This window comes from Castor canadensis, chromosome 4 (genome assembly GCF_047511655.1).
Source record: "Castor canadensis chromosome 4, mCasCan1.hap1v2, whole genome shotgun sequence".
NCBI classification, from domain to species: domain Eukaryota; kingdom Metazoa; phylum Chordata; class Mammalia; order Rodentia; family Castoridae; genus Castor; species Castor canadensis.
The window spans coordinates 140,381,995-140,395,535 of NC_133389.1; the positions used below are offsets into that span (position 1 = coordinate 140,381,995).

At 35.3% G+C, this 13,541-nt stretch overlaps 1 protein-coding gene across 1 annotated transcript in view; it reads right to left on the reverse strand.

Annotated features, from left to right (window-relative positions):
- The window catches only part of Col5a2 (collagen type V alpha 2 chain), a 140,534-nt gene that overhangs the window by 23,314 nt on the left and 103,679 nt on the right, over nt 1-13,541 (reverse strand). The window contains exons 27-42 of the mRNA XM_020167066.2: nt 12,563-12,661; nt 12,423-12,476; nt 12,282-12,335; nt 11,345-11,398; nt 10,689-10,742; nt 9,178-9,222; nt 8,759-8,857; nt 6,220-6,327; nt 5,868-5,921; nt 3,785-3,838; nt 3,518-3,571; nt 3,000-3,053; nt 2,479-2,586; nt 2,299-2,352; nt 1,727-1,780; nt 614-775 (exon numbers count right to left, since the gene is read on the reverse strand). Coding sequence (XP_020022655.2) covers nt 614-775; nt 1,727-1,780; nt 2,299-2,352; nt 2,479-2,586; nt 3,000-3,053; nt 3,518-3,571; nt 3,785-3,838; nt 5,868-5,921; nt 6,220-6,327; nt 8,759-8,857; nt 9,178-9,222; nt 10,689-10,742; nt 11,345-11,398; nt 12,282-12,335; nt 12,423-12,476; nt 12,563-12,661 — 1,161 coding nt within the window. The remainder of the gene's footprint in view (nt 1-613; nt 776-1,726; nt 1,781-2,298; nt 2,353-2,478; nt 2,587-2,999; nt 3,054-3,517; nt 3,572-3,784; nt 3,839-5,867; nt 5,922-6,219; nt 6,328-8,758; nt 8,858-9,177; nt 9,223-10,688; nt 10,743-11,344; nt 11,399-12,281; nt 12,336-12,422; nt 12,477-12,562; nt 12,662-13,541) is intronic.

A 13,541-nucleotide genomic window follows, 5' to 3' on the forward strand; every position in this document is an offset into this window, starting at 1 on the left:
AGAAATTTACGTGGGGTACCAGTGGCTCATGCCTGTAATCCTATCTATTTGGGAAACTTAGATTGGAAGGATCACAGTTTTAAGCTAGCCCAGACAAAAAATTACTGCAAAACCACATCTCAACAGAAAAAAAGCTGGGCATTGTGGCACATGCCTGCCATCCCAGAGATGGAGTGAAATGTAAAATAGGAGGATCACAGTCCAGTGCAAAAGCAAGACCCTATGTTTAAATTAACCAGAACAAAAATGGCTCAAGTGGTAGAACACCTTCTTCACAAGCACAAAGTTTTGAGTTCAAACCCTAGTACTTCTAAAAAAATTAAAAAGTAAAGAAATAGTATCTATCTAAACATAAAGTACTTGGATACCAAATACATGTTTAATAGTCTTCATATATAATAAACATTTCAATTTTAAAAAACATGTCCATTACTTTTTAAAATGTTAATACATATACTTTTTATAGTAGAAAATGTTAAATTAAAAATCTTCAGGATATAATGGGTTTAGGTATGTGTCCAGGACAGTATTTTAACTGTGGGGCAGTGATGATTATGGGTTTTTCTTTCAATTATCTCAACCGGAGATGATATAAAACAGACACCAAACTTACAGGTTGCCCATCTTCTCCTGGGTCTCCTTTGTCTCCTGGGCCACCAGGTGGGCCAGCTGGTCCTCTATCTCCCACTCGTCCATGAGAGCCAGGATCCCCACGAAGACCTGGAGGTCCCTCCTTCCCAGGCTCCCCTATGGGTCCTGCAGGTCCTGGAGCTCCCTGGTGTAACATAGAAAGGGACACCAAGGAGGAAATAATTGAAGCCAAGTAAGAGAGGTTGACATATCAGGCCCTGCCTCAGATACAGATGACCAAGACTTGCAGGTTCATTTTTGGTGTTAGTCAGTCATTAAGTAGATATAAACAACCCAAACATAGCTATAGATTCATTCCCCAGACAAAAATCTAAATTCCATGTTCAGATCATTATTAAAAGAGTGGTGCAACTTTGTAATACATGGAAGCAAAACCTGGAATCTCCCTGTATAGATATCCTTACCTCAACTAGCAAAAACCCCTGGTCCTCCTTATTAATGTCTATACTCTCTCTTTAACAAAATTAGAAATAAGGGCAAAACAGTATCTGCTTGGAAGTGAGGGGGTGGGGGCAAAAGGTAGGGGATGGGGGAAGGGAGGGGGTGGGGGGAAGGGAGGGGGTGGGGGGAAGAGAGGGGGTGGGGGGAAGGGAGGAGTAATGACCCAATCATTGTTTGCACATATGAATAAAGGAAATTAAAAAATTTTTAAAAGAGTGGTGGAATTAATTTGAATTTTCAAACTTATCTAAAGATCTGTTCCAACTATGGATATATAATATCTTATTCTGACTTAATCTTATAAAGAAAGAATAATACTTATGAAGGAAAGTTCCAGGGATGTTTCCTAACTGAAGAGAATGAATATTAGCAAACAGTGTTATTAGCATTTAGTACTTGAACTTAATAATACTCAGCATTGGGGCTAAAATGGACTTGCAAACAATAATACTCCAAAAAATATTTGATTATTGAATATCAATTTTTTGATGAAATACCAGCATGAATTATTGCAATGAGTTATTAAACAGAAAAATCAAGGGATTAAATAAAAACATTAACTCAAATATGTATGTGTGTGTGTGTATGTTTAATTACTCCACTATCAACGACTTGAATCATTAAGTTGACTTACAGCAGGGCCTGGAGGTCCAACTCTGCCAGCAGAACCAGGAAATCCTGTAGCACCCTAGGAATATAATACCACACAAGCAATTTTTAAATAATATTAATTAGTTATACATAGGTCCTGTAATCTATTATTTTCACAGGAAGACTTGTCTTTTAGATTCCCTCTTATATTGTGAGCATGCATTTTTCTTCTCATGCATTATATATTTTTGAGAAGGAATCTGGATTAATTAGTAGGAAGGGCACAATTTTTCTTTTTCTACTCTTCATTAATCTTGAACATACACAAGTAGAGATAAAAACACATATTTTATATAATCAAATTATTAAAGTGTTTTCACATTATTCATTTACTCTTTTGATTAGATAATGTACAATTCATTAACATATGAAGCAGCTGGGTCTTGAAGTTTACAAAACTGATTTTAACCAAGCTCCCCATTAAGTACCCTTTATAGGTGATACATATAATAACTTGTTATTGCAGTTTCAAGCAGATTAACTTTTACATGATCAGGAAGCCCTACATGTCTGAAACTACCTTTGCACAATTCCGCAAATATCAAATCAACTTACAGGTGGACCCTGGGTTCCTCGACCACCTTTTAGTCCAGGAACACCATGAGGACCCTTAAAAAACAAAAAAAGAAACAAAAGACCACTGGAGTAAAGCAAAATAGGTTTCATGTGCACTCCAACATTGGACACTAGACTCAAATTATGCCTTTTTTTGGTTTGTATTGTATTTTAACTTACGTGAGGGCCAGGAGATCCTGCTAGCCCTTGTGGTCCTGGAGACCCAGCATCTCCCTTCTGTCCTGGCTCTCCAGGTTCACCCTTTACTCCAGGCTGGCCATCAGGGCCCTGTATGCAATCATACAAATGAGCAACTGGTTATAAGATTTATGGGCAAATTATTTCATAGTAAATATTATTAACATATTTTACCATATATTGTAAATTGATAATTTGTAATCAGTATTAAAGCATAGTTGAAGAAAAATAAAAACCCTGATGAAATCTTTGGAAACAATATGAAAAAATAAACTCTCCCAGTACACTCTTATTACACAAAATAATTATGCAAGGCCAAATATTGTAAACATCAATTTTATGTCATCTATGAAAAATGTATTGAAAATGAGAATAATGCTTAGGAAACTGTAAAGCATTCCAAATTTTTAATATACTTTCAAAACCTATGATAATGATCTTAAACTCATTACTATAATAAGAAGAGTGTTAATTTGTAAATTAGGGATATTTGGGAATTATACCTGAGGTCCAGCAAAACCAACAGCCCCAGTTGGGCCATTTTCACCACGAGCACCCTAAGGGAAGACAAAGATTACTGAAGCTTTCATACAGTAATCTAAATAAGAACAACATTTTAAAATAGGTTTAAATAAATTTAGAGTTTTAAATAAATTTCTATAGAGAAATCTGACATATTACTTGAGGAAGATTCTTAAGAGTAACACTAAAATGTAAGTCATTGAATGAAATCTCCAAGATCGGATGTCTTGTTATTCAGTAAATAAGTTGCCCACCTGGACTTAATAGACTGGATAGCTGATAATTTTTCAGGTCTAATTCAAAAAACTGAAACTTGAAAAGCAGGAAGTTATTAATGGCATAACCTAATAGACATGTAAATTAGATAGAAAAGACAGATAAGAAGAGATGATAAGATGAGATGAGATAGATGACAGAGGAATAAAAATGCATAAACAAAATGTTGAATTGTCTTACTTCTCAATCTTATACTAAAGAACATCAAAATGCTGTCACTTACAGGATTGCCACGGGAGCCAGGAGGACCAACTAGACCTCGAGGACCAGGTTCACCCTAGAAAGTACATTGTGGATGGTCATTATCCAGACCAGTATTAAAACATAGTACAATTGTAGGACACTGGGCACCATGTATAGGGAGATAGTGAGAGAGAGCTCTGAGATGGTTTATCTCAGCTACAGAATTTGATGAAAGAAAACTTTATGAAACAACCAACATTTAGGCTTTATGATTTTGGGTGCACAAAAATAATAACTTTTGACTTGCCTTTTCTCCAGTAGGACCTGCAGGACCTGGAGGACCCAAGGGACCTGGAAGACCCTATTAATTAACAGAAAACAGACATATTGAGGAAAGAATGTACAGAAATCTCCAAGTAAACAAAAAAAGGAGAATATTTTGTTATAGCTTGGCTGCTTTTGCATACCATTACTTACAATAAATGAAATCTGTATATTTTCAAAATTTTTCTGTCTGGTCCAATATAATTTCCAACAGATTTAATCTTTTCTCTTCAACTAAACTCATTCAAAAATAGGTTTTAATTTTATACTTTTGACAAGAACATGAGAAAACTGTGTTCACTTATCCTCTGGAACTATAGTGGAACAATATTCTTTTAATACTTTACCTAATATCTGATTTGATTTGATTAAATATACAGACCACTTTATGACTTATAGTCATGGACTATTTTCATACAGAGAGAATATGTTACTCATTTTTCCTTTACTATGAGATTACAAACAATGTTTCATTCTGCCTCTTTCCTGAAATAGTGGATTGCCCTCAGTATGAATAAACCAGTCATTGTTTATATTCGGGTTCTATTACACTGCATTTTCATAAGCATAGTATACATGTAGATAATAGATTGTATATTTTGGATTTCCCCTGAAAACAATCTGTTAGTGCATCACTCCTTCAAACAGCACTATTAAACTACTTACTGACCATTCTAGAGCACTCATAATGTACAATATCAATAATATTCTAGATTTACTTAAATCACTTTTGAAACATCATGTTTATCTAAAAGGCATGAGATAGTTTGTGTTTATAATTTGTGATTCATTCTTAATTTTTCGTAAGAAAAGGGATGATTGTTACCGAGATACAACTTTTTTATATTTTCTTAATCAAAACAATAATAGCTTAATGTATAGAACCAAACAGTGGCTCAATTTGGTTTCTTTTGCATGGTACAATGGCTATTGGAGAGCACAACATGACAACTCTCAGTAAGGCATGTCTTACTGAATTGGAAATAATTCATAACATATCAAAACCTGTTCCAGTGAATGCCAGATGTCTGAGCCACCAGGACTAAACATTCTTACATGAGGAATTCATTAATGCCTGAGAATATACTGTCCATCTAGTCTGATTATCCTTGAAATTGAAAGTGCCTGCTAATTTTGAAGACCTAAAGCTTCTTCAATGTCCATTTCTGACAGGACATTAGATAATATTTTAGTGTCAACCATCCTTCTTGATGTTCTACTTATTCAGGGTCTTTTGAAGGAAGTATTAATGAGGGCTTACCATGTGATAATTTTCTGACCCCTGACATCCTGCACATTGAGGAACACTTATCACAACTTTGGTGACTACAATTCTACTTGCCTGTTCAAGAAAGTCTAGATCAGTCCATTAGGTCAGCATTTTAACAGAAATAAAAGGGGTAAGGGAGAGTAATAAAAGGATTAAAGCAAAATACCTCAGCAAAACCGTTTTGAACAATAAATATACATTTAAAAATGAAGGGCAGGAATGTAAAACAGGTCTTACTCGAGGTGAGTACTAGTGAAAGAGGGAGAGTGAACAGGGTGAATGAACACAAATATGATTGATGTAGTTTATATTGTATGAAAATAGAACAAGGAAACCTGTTGACATTGTTTTAAGAGTGGGATAAGGGAGAATTATGGAAAGGGGTAGATCTAACCAAGGTACAATGTAAGTATATATGAAAATGTCACAATGAACCCTCCCTATACAAATAATATATGCTAATAAAATGTTTTCCAAAAGAAATAAACATTGAACATAAAATAAAGTGATGATGAAGAAAGACAGAGACCCCATTCCTTTAAAGCATCTATTCCAAAGGCACAATAAATTTGTATTTATTTACCTCTCTCAACAATGACTAAACATTTTGGCTTGCTGTAATTCAAGATAAAGAAAAATAAGTACCTATGGTTTATCCACATCTAATGTCAAATACCATCATTCTCCCAATCCTGAAATGTGATTAACTTTATTTTGAAAAATTAAAGCAAGTTCATAAGTTCATAAGGCAAGCTCAGTATAATATTCTAGCCCAGCTAGCAAGTGTTTCACTCACCCTTGCTCCATCATTCCCAGCTGTTCCTTCAGCACCTTTCTCTCCTATGCCTCCCTGGGAAAACACACAAAATCATGTTTATGAATTTTATTGTCTGTTTCCTACACTTGTGAGGAAACTTGATGGGAAAAAGACCTTAACTATCTTCTTTATAGCTGTATCCCTTGAGCCCAGAATAATACCTGGCACTGTGCATTTTGTTAATAAATATTTATTAGAAGAGTTGCACAAATGACTTGCAACCCAGGCTGTCAGAAGTAAAAGCTTGCTCAAGAAATCCTTATGATTAGAAAGTCTAAAGAAATGAACTGGAAAAATAATTAACTAATTATGAATAAATAAATGGACTTACTCTGTCACCCTTGGGACCAGGAGTTCCTGCAATTCCTCTTTCTCCAGGCATACCTTGAAGACCTGGTGGACCTGTATCTCCAACAGTCCCAGCTGGACCTGGACTGCCCTAAAATGAACAAACAAAAAGTGACCATATGAATATGTTAAGACTGCACTATATGAAATTGCTGGTTTAGTAGGTCAAAATAGTTCAGCTTAGTGTTTATGTTTTGCATTTTGGAAAGTTGTATCTGCGTTAGAGTTTTGAAGTAAACAAAATCCAACTTGCTTTTTGATTTTTGGTTTATATTTCCAATTTGTCTCTTTAGAGAAAATTAGCATCAATTTAAATTAAAATGATAGAACTGTGCAATTTTTTCCATCGTTGGCCATATCATAGAGATACTAAGAATAAAAGAAGACCTTGCATTTAGAGAAAAGAAATGCTTCATTCTTTCTTTAGAGAACCTATAATATTAAGCTGGTTTCCCAGCTAATTTAGTGATTAAATTAAAGTCGACCTGACCCAGTCACTCTGGCCTCTGGAGATGGTTAAGTGTTCTCATGTTGCATGATCATGAAAAATTCTATTTTAATTGTGCATGCTAAAGTTAGCCACATTATCTACTAAAGGGTACTGATTTTTGCCTTTTGGTGCATTCTATTTTCAGAATTGGAAAACTACATTTTTTCTTTTATGTTGGAAGCAGAATTATGGAACTCAAGACAAGGAAAATGGAGTATATGATTAGGAATGCCTCTATAAATTGTGGAGTTTTCTCTTTCTTGTTTCTTTTTATTCATGGCAGCTGCTAACAAAATTTGTATAAACAAACATATATATATATGCTTATATATGGGATATGTCATCACAAGCCCTAGACTATAAGCCCCATTAAGCCCCATCACAGAATACCTTTTTAGCTCACTCTTTACTTGCAAGGAAAAGCCTGATTAAAGACGTGTAGAGGAGAAAACACATGAAAAAATGCTCACCATCTCTAGCAATAAAGAAAATGCAAATTAAAACCACGCTAAGATTCCACCTCACCCCTGTTAGAAAAGCCATCATCAGCAACACCACCAACAACAGGTGTTGGCGAGGATGTGGGGAAAAAGGAACCCTCTTACACTGTTGGTGGGAATGTAGACTAGTACAACCACTCTGGAAAAAAATTTGGAGGCTACTTAAAAAGCTGGACATCGATCTACCATTTGATCCAGCAATATCACTCTTGGGGATATACCCAAAAGACTGTTACTCCAGAGGCACCTGCACATCCATGTTTATTGCGGCACTATTCACAATAGCCAAGTTATGGAAACAGCCAAGATGCCCCAGCACAGACGAATGGATTAAGAAAATGTGGTATCTATACACAATGGAATTTTATGCAGCCATGAAGAAGAACGAAATGTTATCATTCGCTGGTAAATGGATGGAATTGGAGAACATCATTCCGAGTGAGGTTAGCCTGGCCCAAAAGACCAAAAATCGTATGTTCTCTCTCATATGTGGACATTAGATCAAGGGCAAACACAACAATGGGATTGGACTATGAGCACATGATAAAAGCAAGAGCACACAAGGGAGGGGTGAGGATAGGTAAGACACCTAAAAAACTAGCTAGCATTTGTTGCCCTTAACGCAGAGAAACTAAAGCAGATACCTTAAAGCAACTGAGGCCAATAGGAAAAGGGGACCAGGAACTAGAGAAAAGGTTAGATCAAAAAGAATTAACCTAGAAGGTAACACCCACGCACAGGAAATCAATGTGAGTCAATGCCCTGTATAGCTATCCTTATCTCAACCAGCAAAAACCCTTGTTCCTTCCTATTATTGCTTATACTCTCTCTACAACAAAATTAGAAATAAGGGCAAAATAGTTTCTGCTGGGTATTGGAGGGGGGAGAGGGAGGGGGCGGAGTGGGTGGTAAGGGAGGGGGTGGGGGCAGGGGGGAGAAATGAACCAAGCCTTGTATGCACATATGAATAATAAAAGAAAAATGAAAAAAAAAATAAAAGTATTGTGCAACTCAGAAAAAAAAAAAGAAAGAACTATGGTCACTCATGGTGACTTTCACAGTCTTAAGAGCCTCATTCTGTGAGCTATTGGAGGCAATAACAGCTGCAGAGGAAGAAAATAGCTAAAAGTATAGACTTTGGAGTCAGAGAGATCCAGGTTCCAGTTATCTGTTATCTACCATGCATGTGGTCTTGGACATCCTTCTGAGCCTTAGTTTCATCACCTCTAAAAGGAAGATAAAGTACTCTTCTAGAGTGGCGTTGTTATGATGAATGATTGTGATAATGCACATAAGCCACATAGCACAGTGCCTGGCACTGTGTAGAAACAGCTGCTGGTTTTACTTCTGTCCAGGAGAGTGGGAAGAGCAATGGAAAGGTGTGTGTGTGTGTGTGTGTGGTGGGGGAAATAAAAGTTCTCTCTACAAAAAAAAAAAAAAAAGATGTGTAGAGGGAGAAAGTTATAGAACAAGAGAACATTGGGCAGAAATGCTAGAGCTTTTTCCAATGCTCAGATCATTACTCTACTTACTTTTGGACCATCAGGGCCATGTCCTCCAGCCATTCCCTTCTCACCAGGGAGCCCTGTTATCCCAGGTTCTCCTCTTTCTCCAGGATTTCCTCGCTCCCCCTAGTACAACACTGGAATGTCAAAAAACTGCAGTACTTGATTGAAAACAGGTTTAAAATGTTTCAATATATGGCTCTTATTAAGGGAAAAAACTTAGAAATGATCCACCATTACAGCTCAATTTTTCTAATGTAGTGCTAAGAAGAGAATTTCAAGTAAGCATATGCTAGTTTCATAGCACAACATATTTTTCATAAAATGATTTTCATCCAGTAGATGAATTTAATGGTCAAAATAAAATCCCTTTTGCAGATAAAAGCTGCATTTTTAAACTGAAGCCCATGGAAAACAAAATTCATCATGAAACACAAAATACTTACTCTAGGTCCTAATGGGCCAACTGCTCCAGGGTCTCCAGGAACACCCTATGAATACATTTTTAAAGATGAAAGAAAAGCTTTGAGCAGCTCTCAGTAACTTATAAGAACTCTTTCCAGATCACACACCCAATTGATATTGGTGTACCACTGGAAGCCTTACAACCCACAATAATGAAGAATGAATATATGCACACTTTTATAAATAAGAGAACATATGTTGTATGAAAACAACACTCATATTGTATCAAACCTGAATGTTTGATATTTCAGCAATGAGAAAATGCAAAATATTCTCTCACAAAAATAGAGCCTTAGCCTTCAAAAAAAAAAAAAAGGATAACAATCTATTCCAAATCCCTTTTATTTCCTAAGGAAAATGGAAAGGTTTAAACAGAGGGAAGCAATATAAAAACCAATGACAAGCTGGTCTTTCCAAGTAGAACCAATTTAATTCTACTCAATTTAGCAAATATTTCTTGGGCATATAATATGTACGAAGAATGCTGGCAGAAATTGTGGACTCTAACTAGCATAGCCACAGCTACATTGAAAGTTTCAGTTTGCTCTTCACTAAAGGAAAGTTTTTCATTTCAGTCATTTCTCTTTGATAAAGATACTCCTTAATCAGCTTCCTATTACTCTACTGATGAAGAACAAATTAGACCCAAATTGTGACTCTGTAATCTGGCTCCTGATTCACCATTCCACCTCATCTGCGTCCTCTTCAATTTGTATGACGCATTCTGCACTTACTGAATTTTTTCAGTGATTTAAATCAATCAGAACACCTGTGCATCTACTATATTTCAATTTGTTGGAATATTTTCTTATCTTCTCTCCTCTACCTTTGCCATCATTCATCCTTCAGATGTCAGCATAGATGTTGTTTAGCCTGGGAAATTTTTCCTAAACTCTCAGGTCTAAATTTAGTGCATCTTTTATGTTTCTACACATACAGTGCCTCTCTTATTATAGCGTTTGGAACACACTGTTGTTGTAACAGTCTTCCCATATTCTCTGTCTCCTACCAGACAATAGAAGGTAATAGCATAATTGCAAGATCCATATCCAACTTTTTCAGCTGCCAAGGTTGATGCTTAGTAGAGCCAAGCACACAGAATAATCAGCAAGTATTTGTTCAATAGTAATAAACAAATGAATCACTCAAAGCAAATGAATCTGTGTGCCAGTAAAATGATGGGAAAAAACAGTTTTATATTTTCCTAACTGTAAAGTTATCCAGTGAAACTCTAGTTATGATAAGGTATAAGAGAAGCAAAAAATCTGAATTTAAATCATATTAGCTGTGTGACATTGAGAAAGTTATCTAACTGTCCCTCCCAGTCCTCATCTGTAAAATGGAAATAATAATATCACACAGTATATACAGTTGTTTTGAGGATTTAAAGAGACAACATATAAAGAAAACAAGAACAGAGATTCACTAGTAAAAAGTAATATCATCACCCAGCAACTTAAACTTTTGCTATTATTATTATTTAAAAACTTACCTGATCACCTGGCTTTCCACCTTCCCCAGGAGGCCCTGGAGGTCCAGGAAGCCCCTAAAACAGTAATATGGAAATAAAATTATGAAACCATGAAAGTTTAATAGACTCCCAATGCCAACAGTTTACCTTTTATAATTTATGCAGTCTCCAGAACTATATATAAAGCAAAAGATATTGAGTAGATGCACAATGCACTAAGCAAACTTATGAAAAATATTGTTTAGACATGTTAAGGAAACTATGTCTAAGAAAACATAGGACCTAGTCAGTCTACAAGGTCAGATTTTCACTTATTTGCACATAATTTTTTTTAAAAAGAGGTAAGAATATTTGAGCCTATTAGAAAATTAATACAATTCAGTTGTGAAAAATTTTCACAGATTATCATTATTTATGCTATTAAATGATGTGCAGTGTATGTAGACAAATCATGATAATTTGTCAGTAAGAAATTCTAGTTACTATGCCAATAAAATTAGAACAAAAACTAAAATGAAAATGTTTGATTTTATCCAGATTATCTATCCTCTCTACTAAAAAAGGAATGAGTGATTTGAAAAGTTTATCATCATTTGATATTATCTTTTTACATTTTAAAAAATGCATTTTAGAAACCATTTAATGGAAGAAAAATGGAAACCTAAGTTAGTGCATACCTGAAAGCCAGTTGGGCCTGGAGGTCCTTGTTCTCCTCTTTCCCCAGCCAGACCCTAAGTCAAGAAGGAAAGAAAACCATGAATACAGCCAGATTTTTATGGTTGCTTCCTATTTATGTGAGGTATTGTGATCTCTTTCTATATCTTCCAGCCATGTCTTTCACTTCAGCCAGATAATAAGCTTGCCTTAAGAGACTGATGACACATATTAATTAATTTATTTATTTATTTTGATTCAAACATATGTGTTGATTAATTGATTTTGATCTGAAGACAACTGCAAAATTATGGGGATATTGGGTAAGTTGAATATGGAAAACCCATTATTATCATATATAATTTAAAAGGGTAATATTTTCTATTGTAGTTTGTTCCTAAGTGTCATAAGAATTATTAACCAAGACTTCAAAGTTAGAATGACTAAAGAAAAGGAATCCAACATTTTAGAAAGATATTTAAACTTCTCCATCCCAAAACAAATAAACAGGTTTAAAATCCTAGGATGAAAACATAACCTCATAGGATAAACACTTCAAAAACCACTTTTCACCACTTCAAAAACCAGCTTAAATAAAGCCAGTCTAAATAAATTATTGGACAAAGGTAGATATAATTCCATACTTAAATATTTTAAATAAGCTACATTATAAAATATTATTTGCCAAACCAGTAATATTTTTCTCAGGTGGTGTATTTTTCAACTGTGACTACAAAGATGATAAGGCATCCATCGCCATTAGATTTCTTTAAAACTTTAAGTGAGAAGACCATTTTATTTAAAAAGGCAGACGATACCAGATCATGAGGGATCAAATGAAAAGACATAACAGACACACACATTCTCCTTCTCTTCCATGAAACTTATTTGTGAGTACAACTGTGGAGAAAAATCATTGTAAACACATTGTATAAGTATTATTACTAAAAGATTACATACCGGGGGCCCCACAGGACCGGAAGGACCAACTTCACCATCTTTGCCAGGAGCACCCTGGTATCACACAGAGATAAGTTATGAGGGGAGGACAAGAGGTTTGTATAAATTTTTTTTATTTTTTGACAGAAAATTGATAGTTACTCTCTGCCCAGGAACACCAGCATTTCCTGCTTCTCCAGGTTTTCCAGGGTCACCCTAAAGAATAAATGGAAATTATTGTAAAATTCAATCAATTTGCTACCAAAAAAATGAGGACTCCGATGAAATGGCATGATACTCACACTGCTACCTTTGGGGCCTGGAAGACCCATACTCCCAGGTTGCCCTCTGATGCCTATGGAACCAGGAGGACCTGGTCGGCCATCTTCCCCTGGAGCACCCTACAGGATTAACAGGAAATATGTACGTTATATATAAGTTCTCTATAAATACTGTATTTACTCTATAAATGCTATATTATCGCTTGCTTTTCCTTACTATAAAAGTTATATAAATTTTATTTATTTAGTTGTTATTAGTGTGCATTAATAATAAAAAGTAAAGAGTTTATTTTTGACATTTCCACATGTGTATAACATACTTTGATCATCTTCGCCCATCATTCTTTTTTATCCCTTCTACCTTCCTAGTACTTCTCCTCTAACTTTCATGACCTTGCTTCTTTTCCTCATACATTCTTTTTCTTTACTGCAAGGATTATTATATTCAAATAAATGATAAATTAGGACAGAAATAGAAACAAATGAAGAGAGAAGACTATTTCCTTGATGTGCAGAAGTGGGCAAGAAGATAAAGAAAAAACGTGGTCTTCTCTTCAAATTTTCTGTATTGAGGAAATACATGTGGTCCTACCATCTAGAAATCCTCTTATTAGAGACACTGACTCTAGGTAGGTCTATAACCAAAAGATGGCCAAGGTGCACCTTGTTGTTGTTCTAAAACATGGAGGTTTGATCTAGGCTTTCCAAATCACAGTAATTGTAGTTGTGAGTCTCAGGATTTCAATTTGCTAGACAAGTACTTAAATTTTCTTTCTCTGTAGCTATTCATGTTTGCAGCTTCAGGCTAGGAATGTTGCTAAATTGGTAGAAGATGGTGGCCATGAGCACAAAGCCCCTTACTGTATATGCATCTATACCTACCTATCTATCTGTCTGTCTGTCTAGCTAGCTAGCTAGCTAGCTATCCACCTGTCTATACATCTGTCTCCACAATTCAAAAATGTCAAGTTAAAATTTAATACTACACACATGAAATATC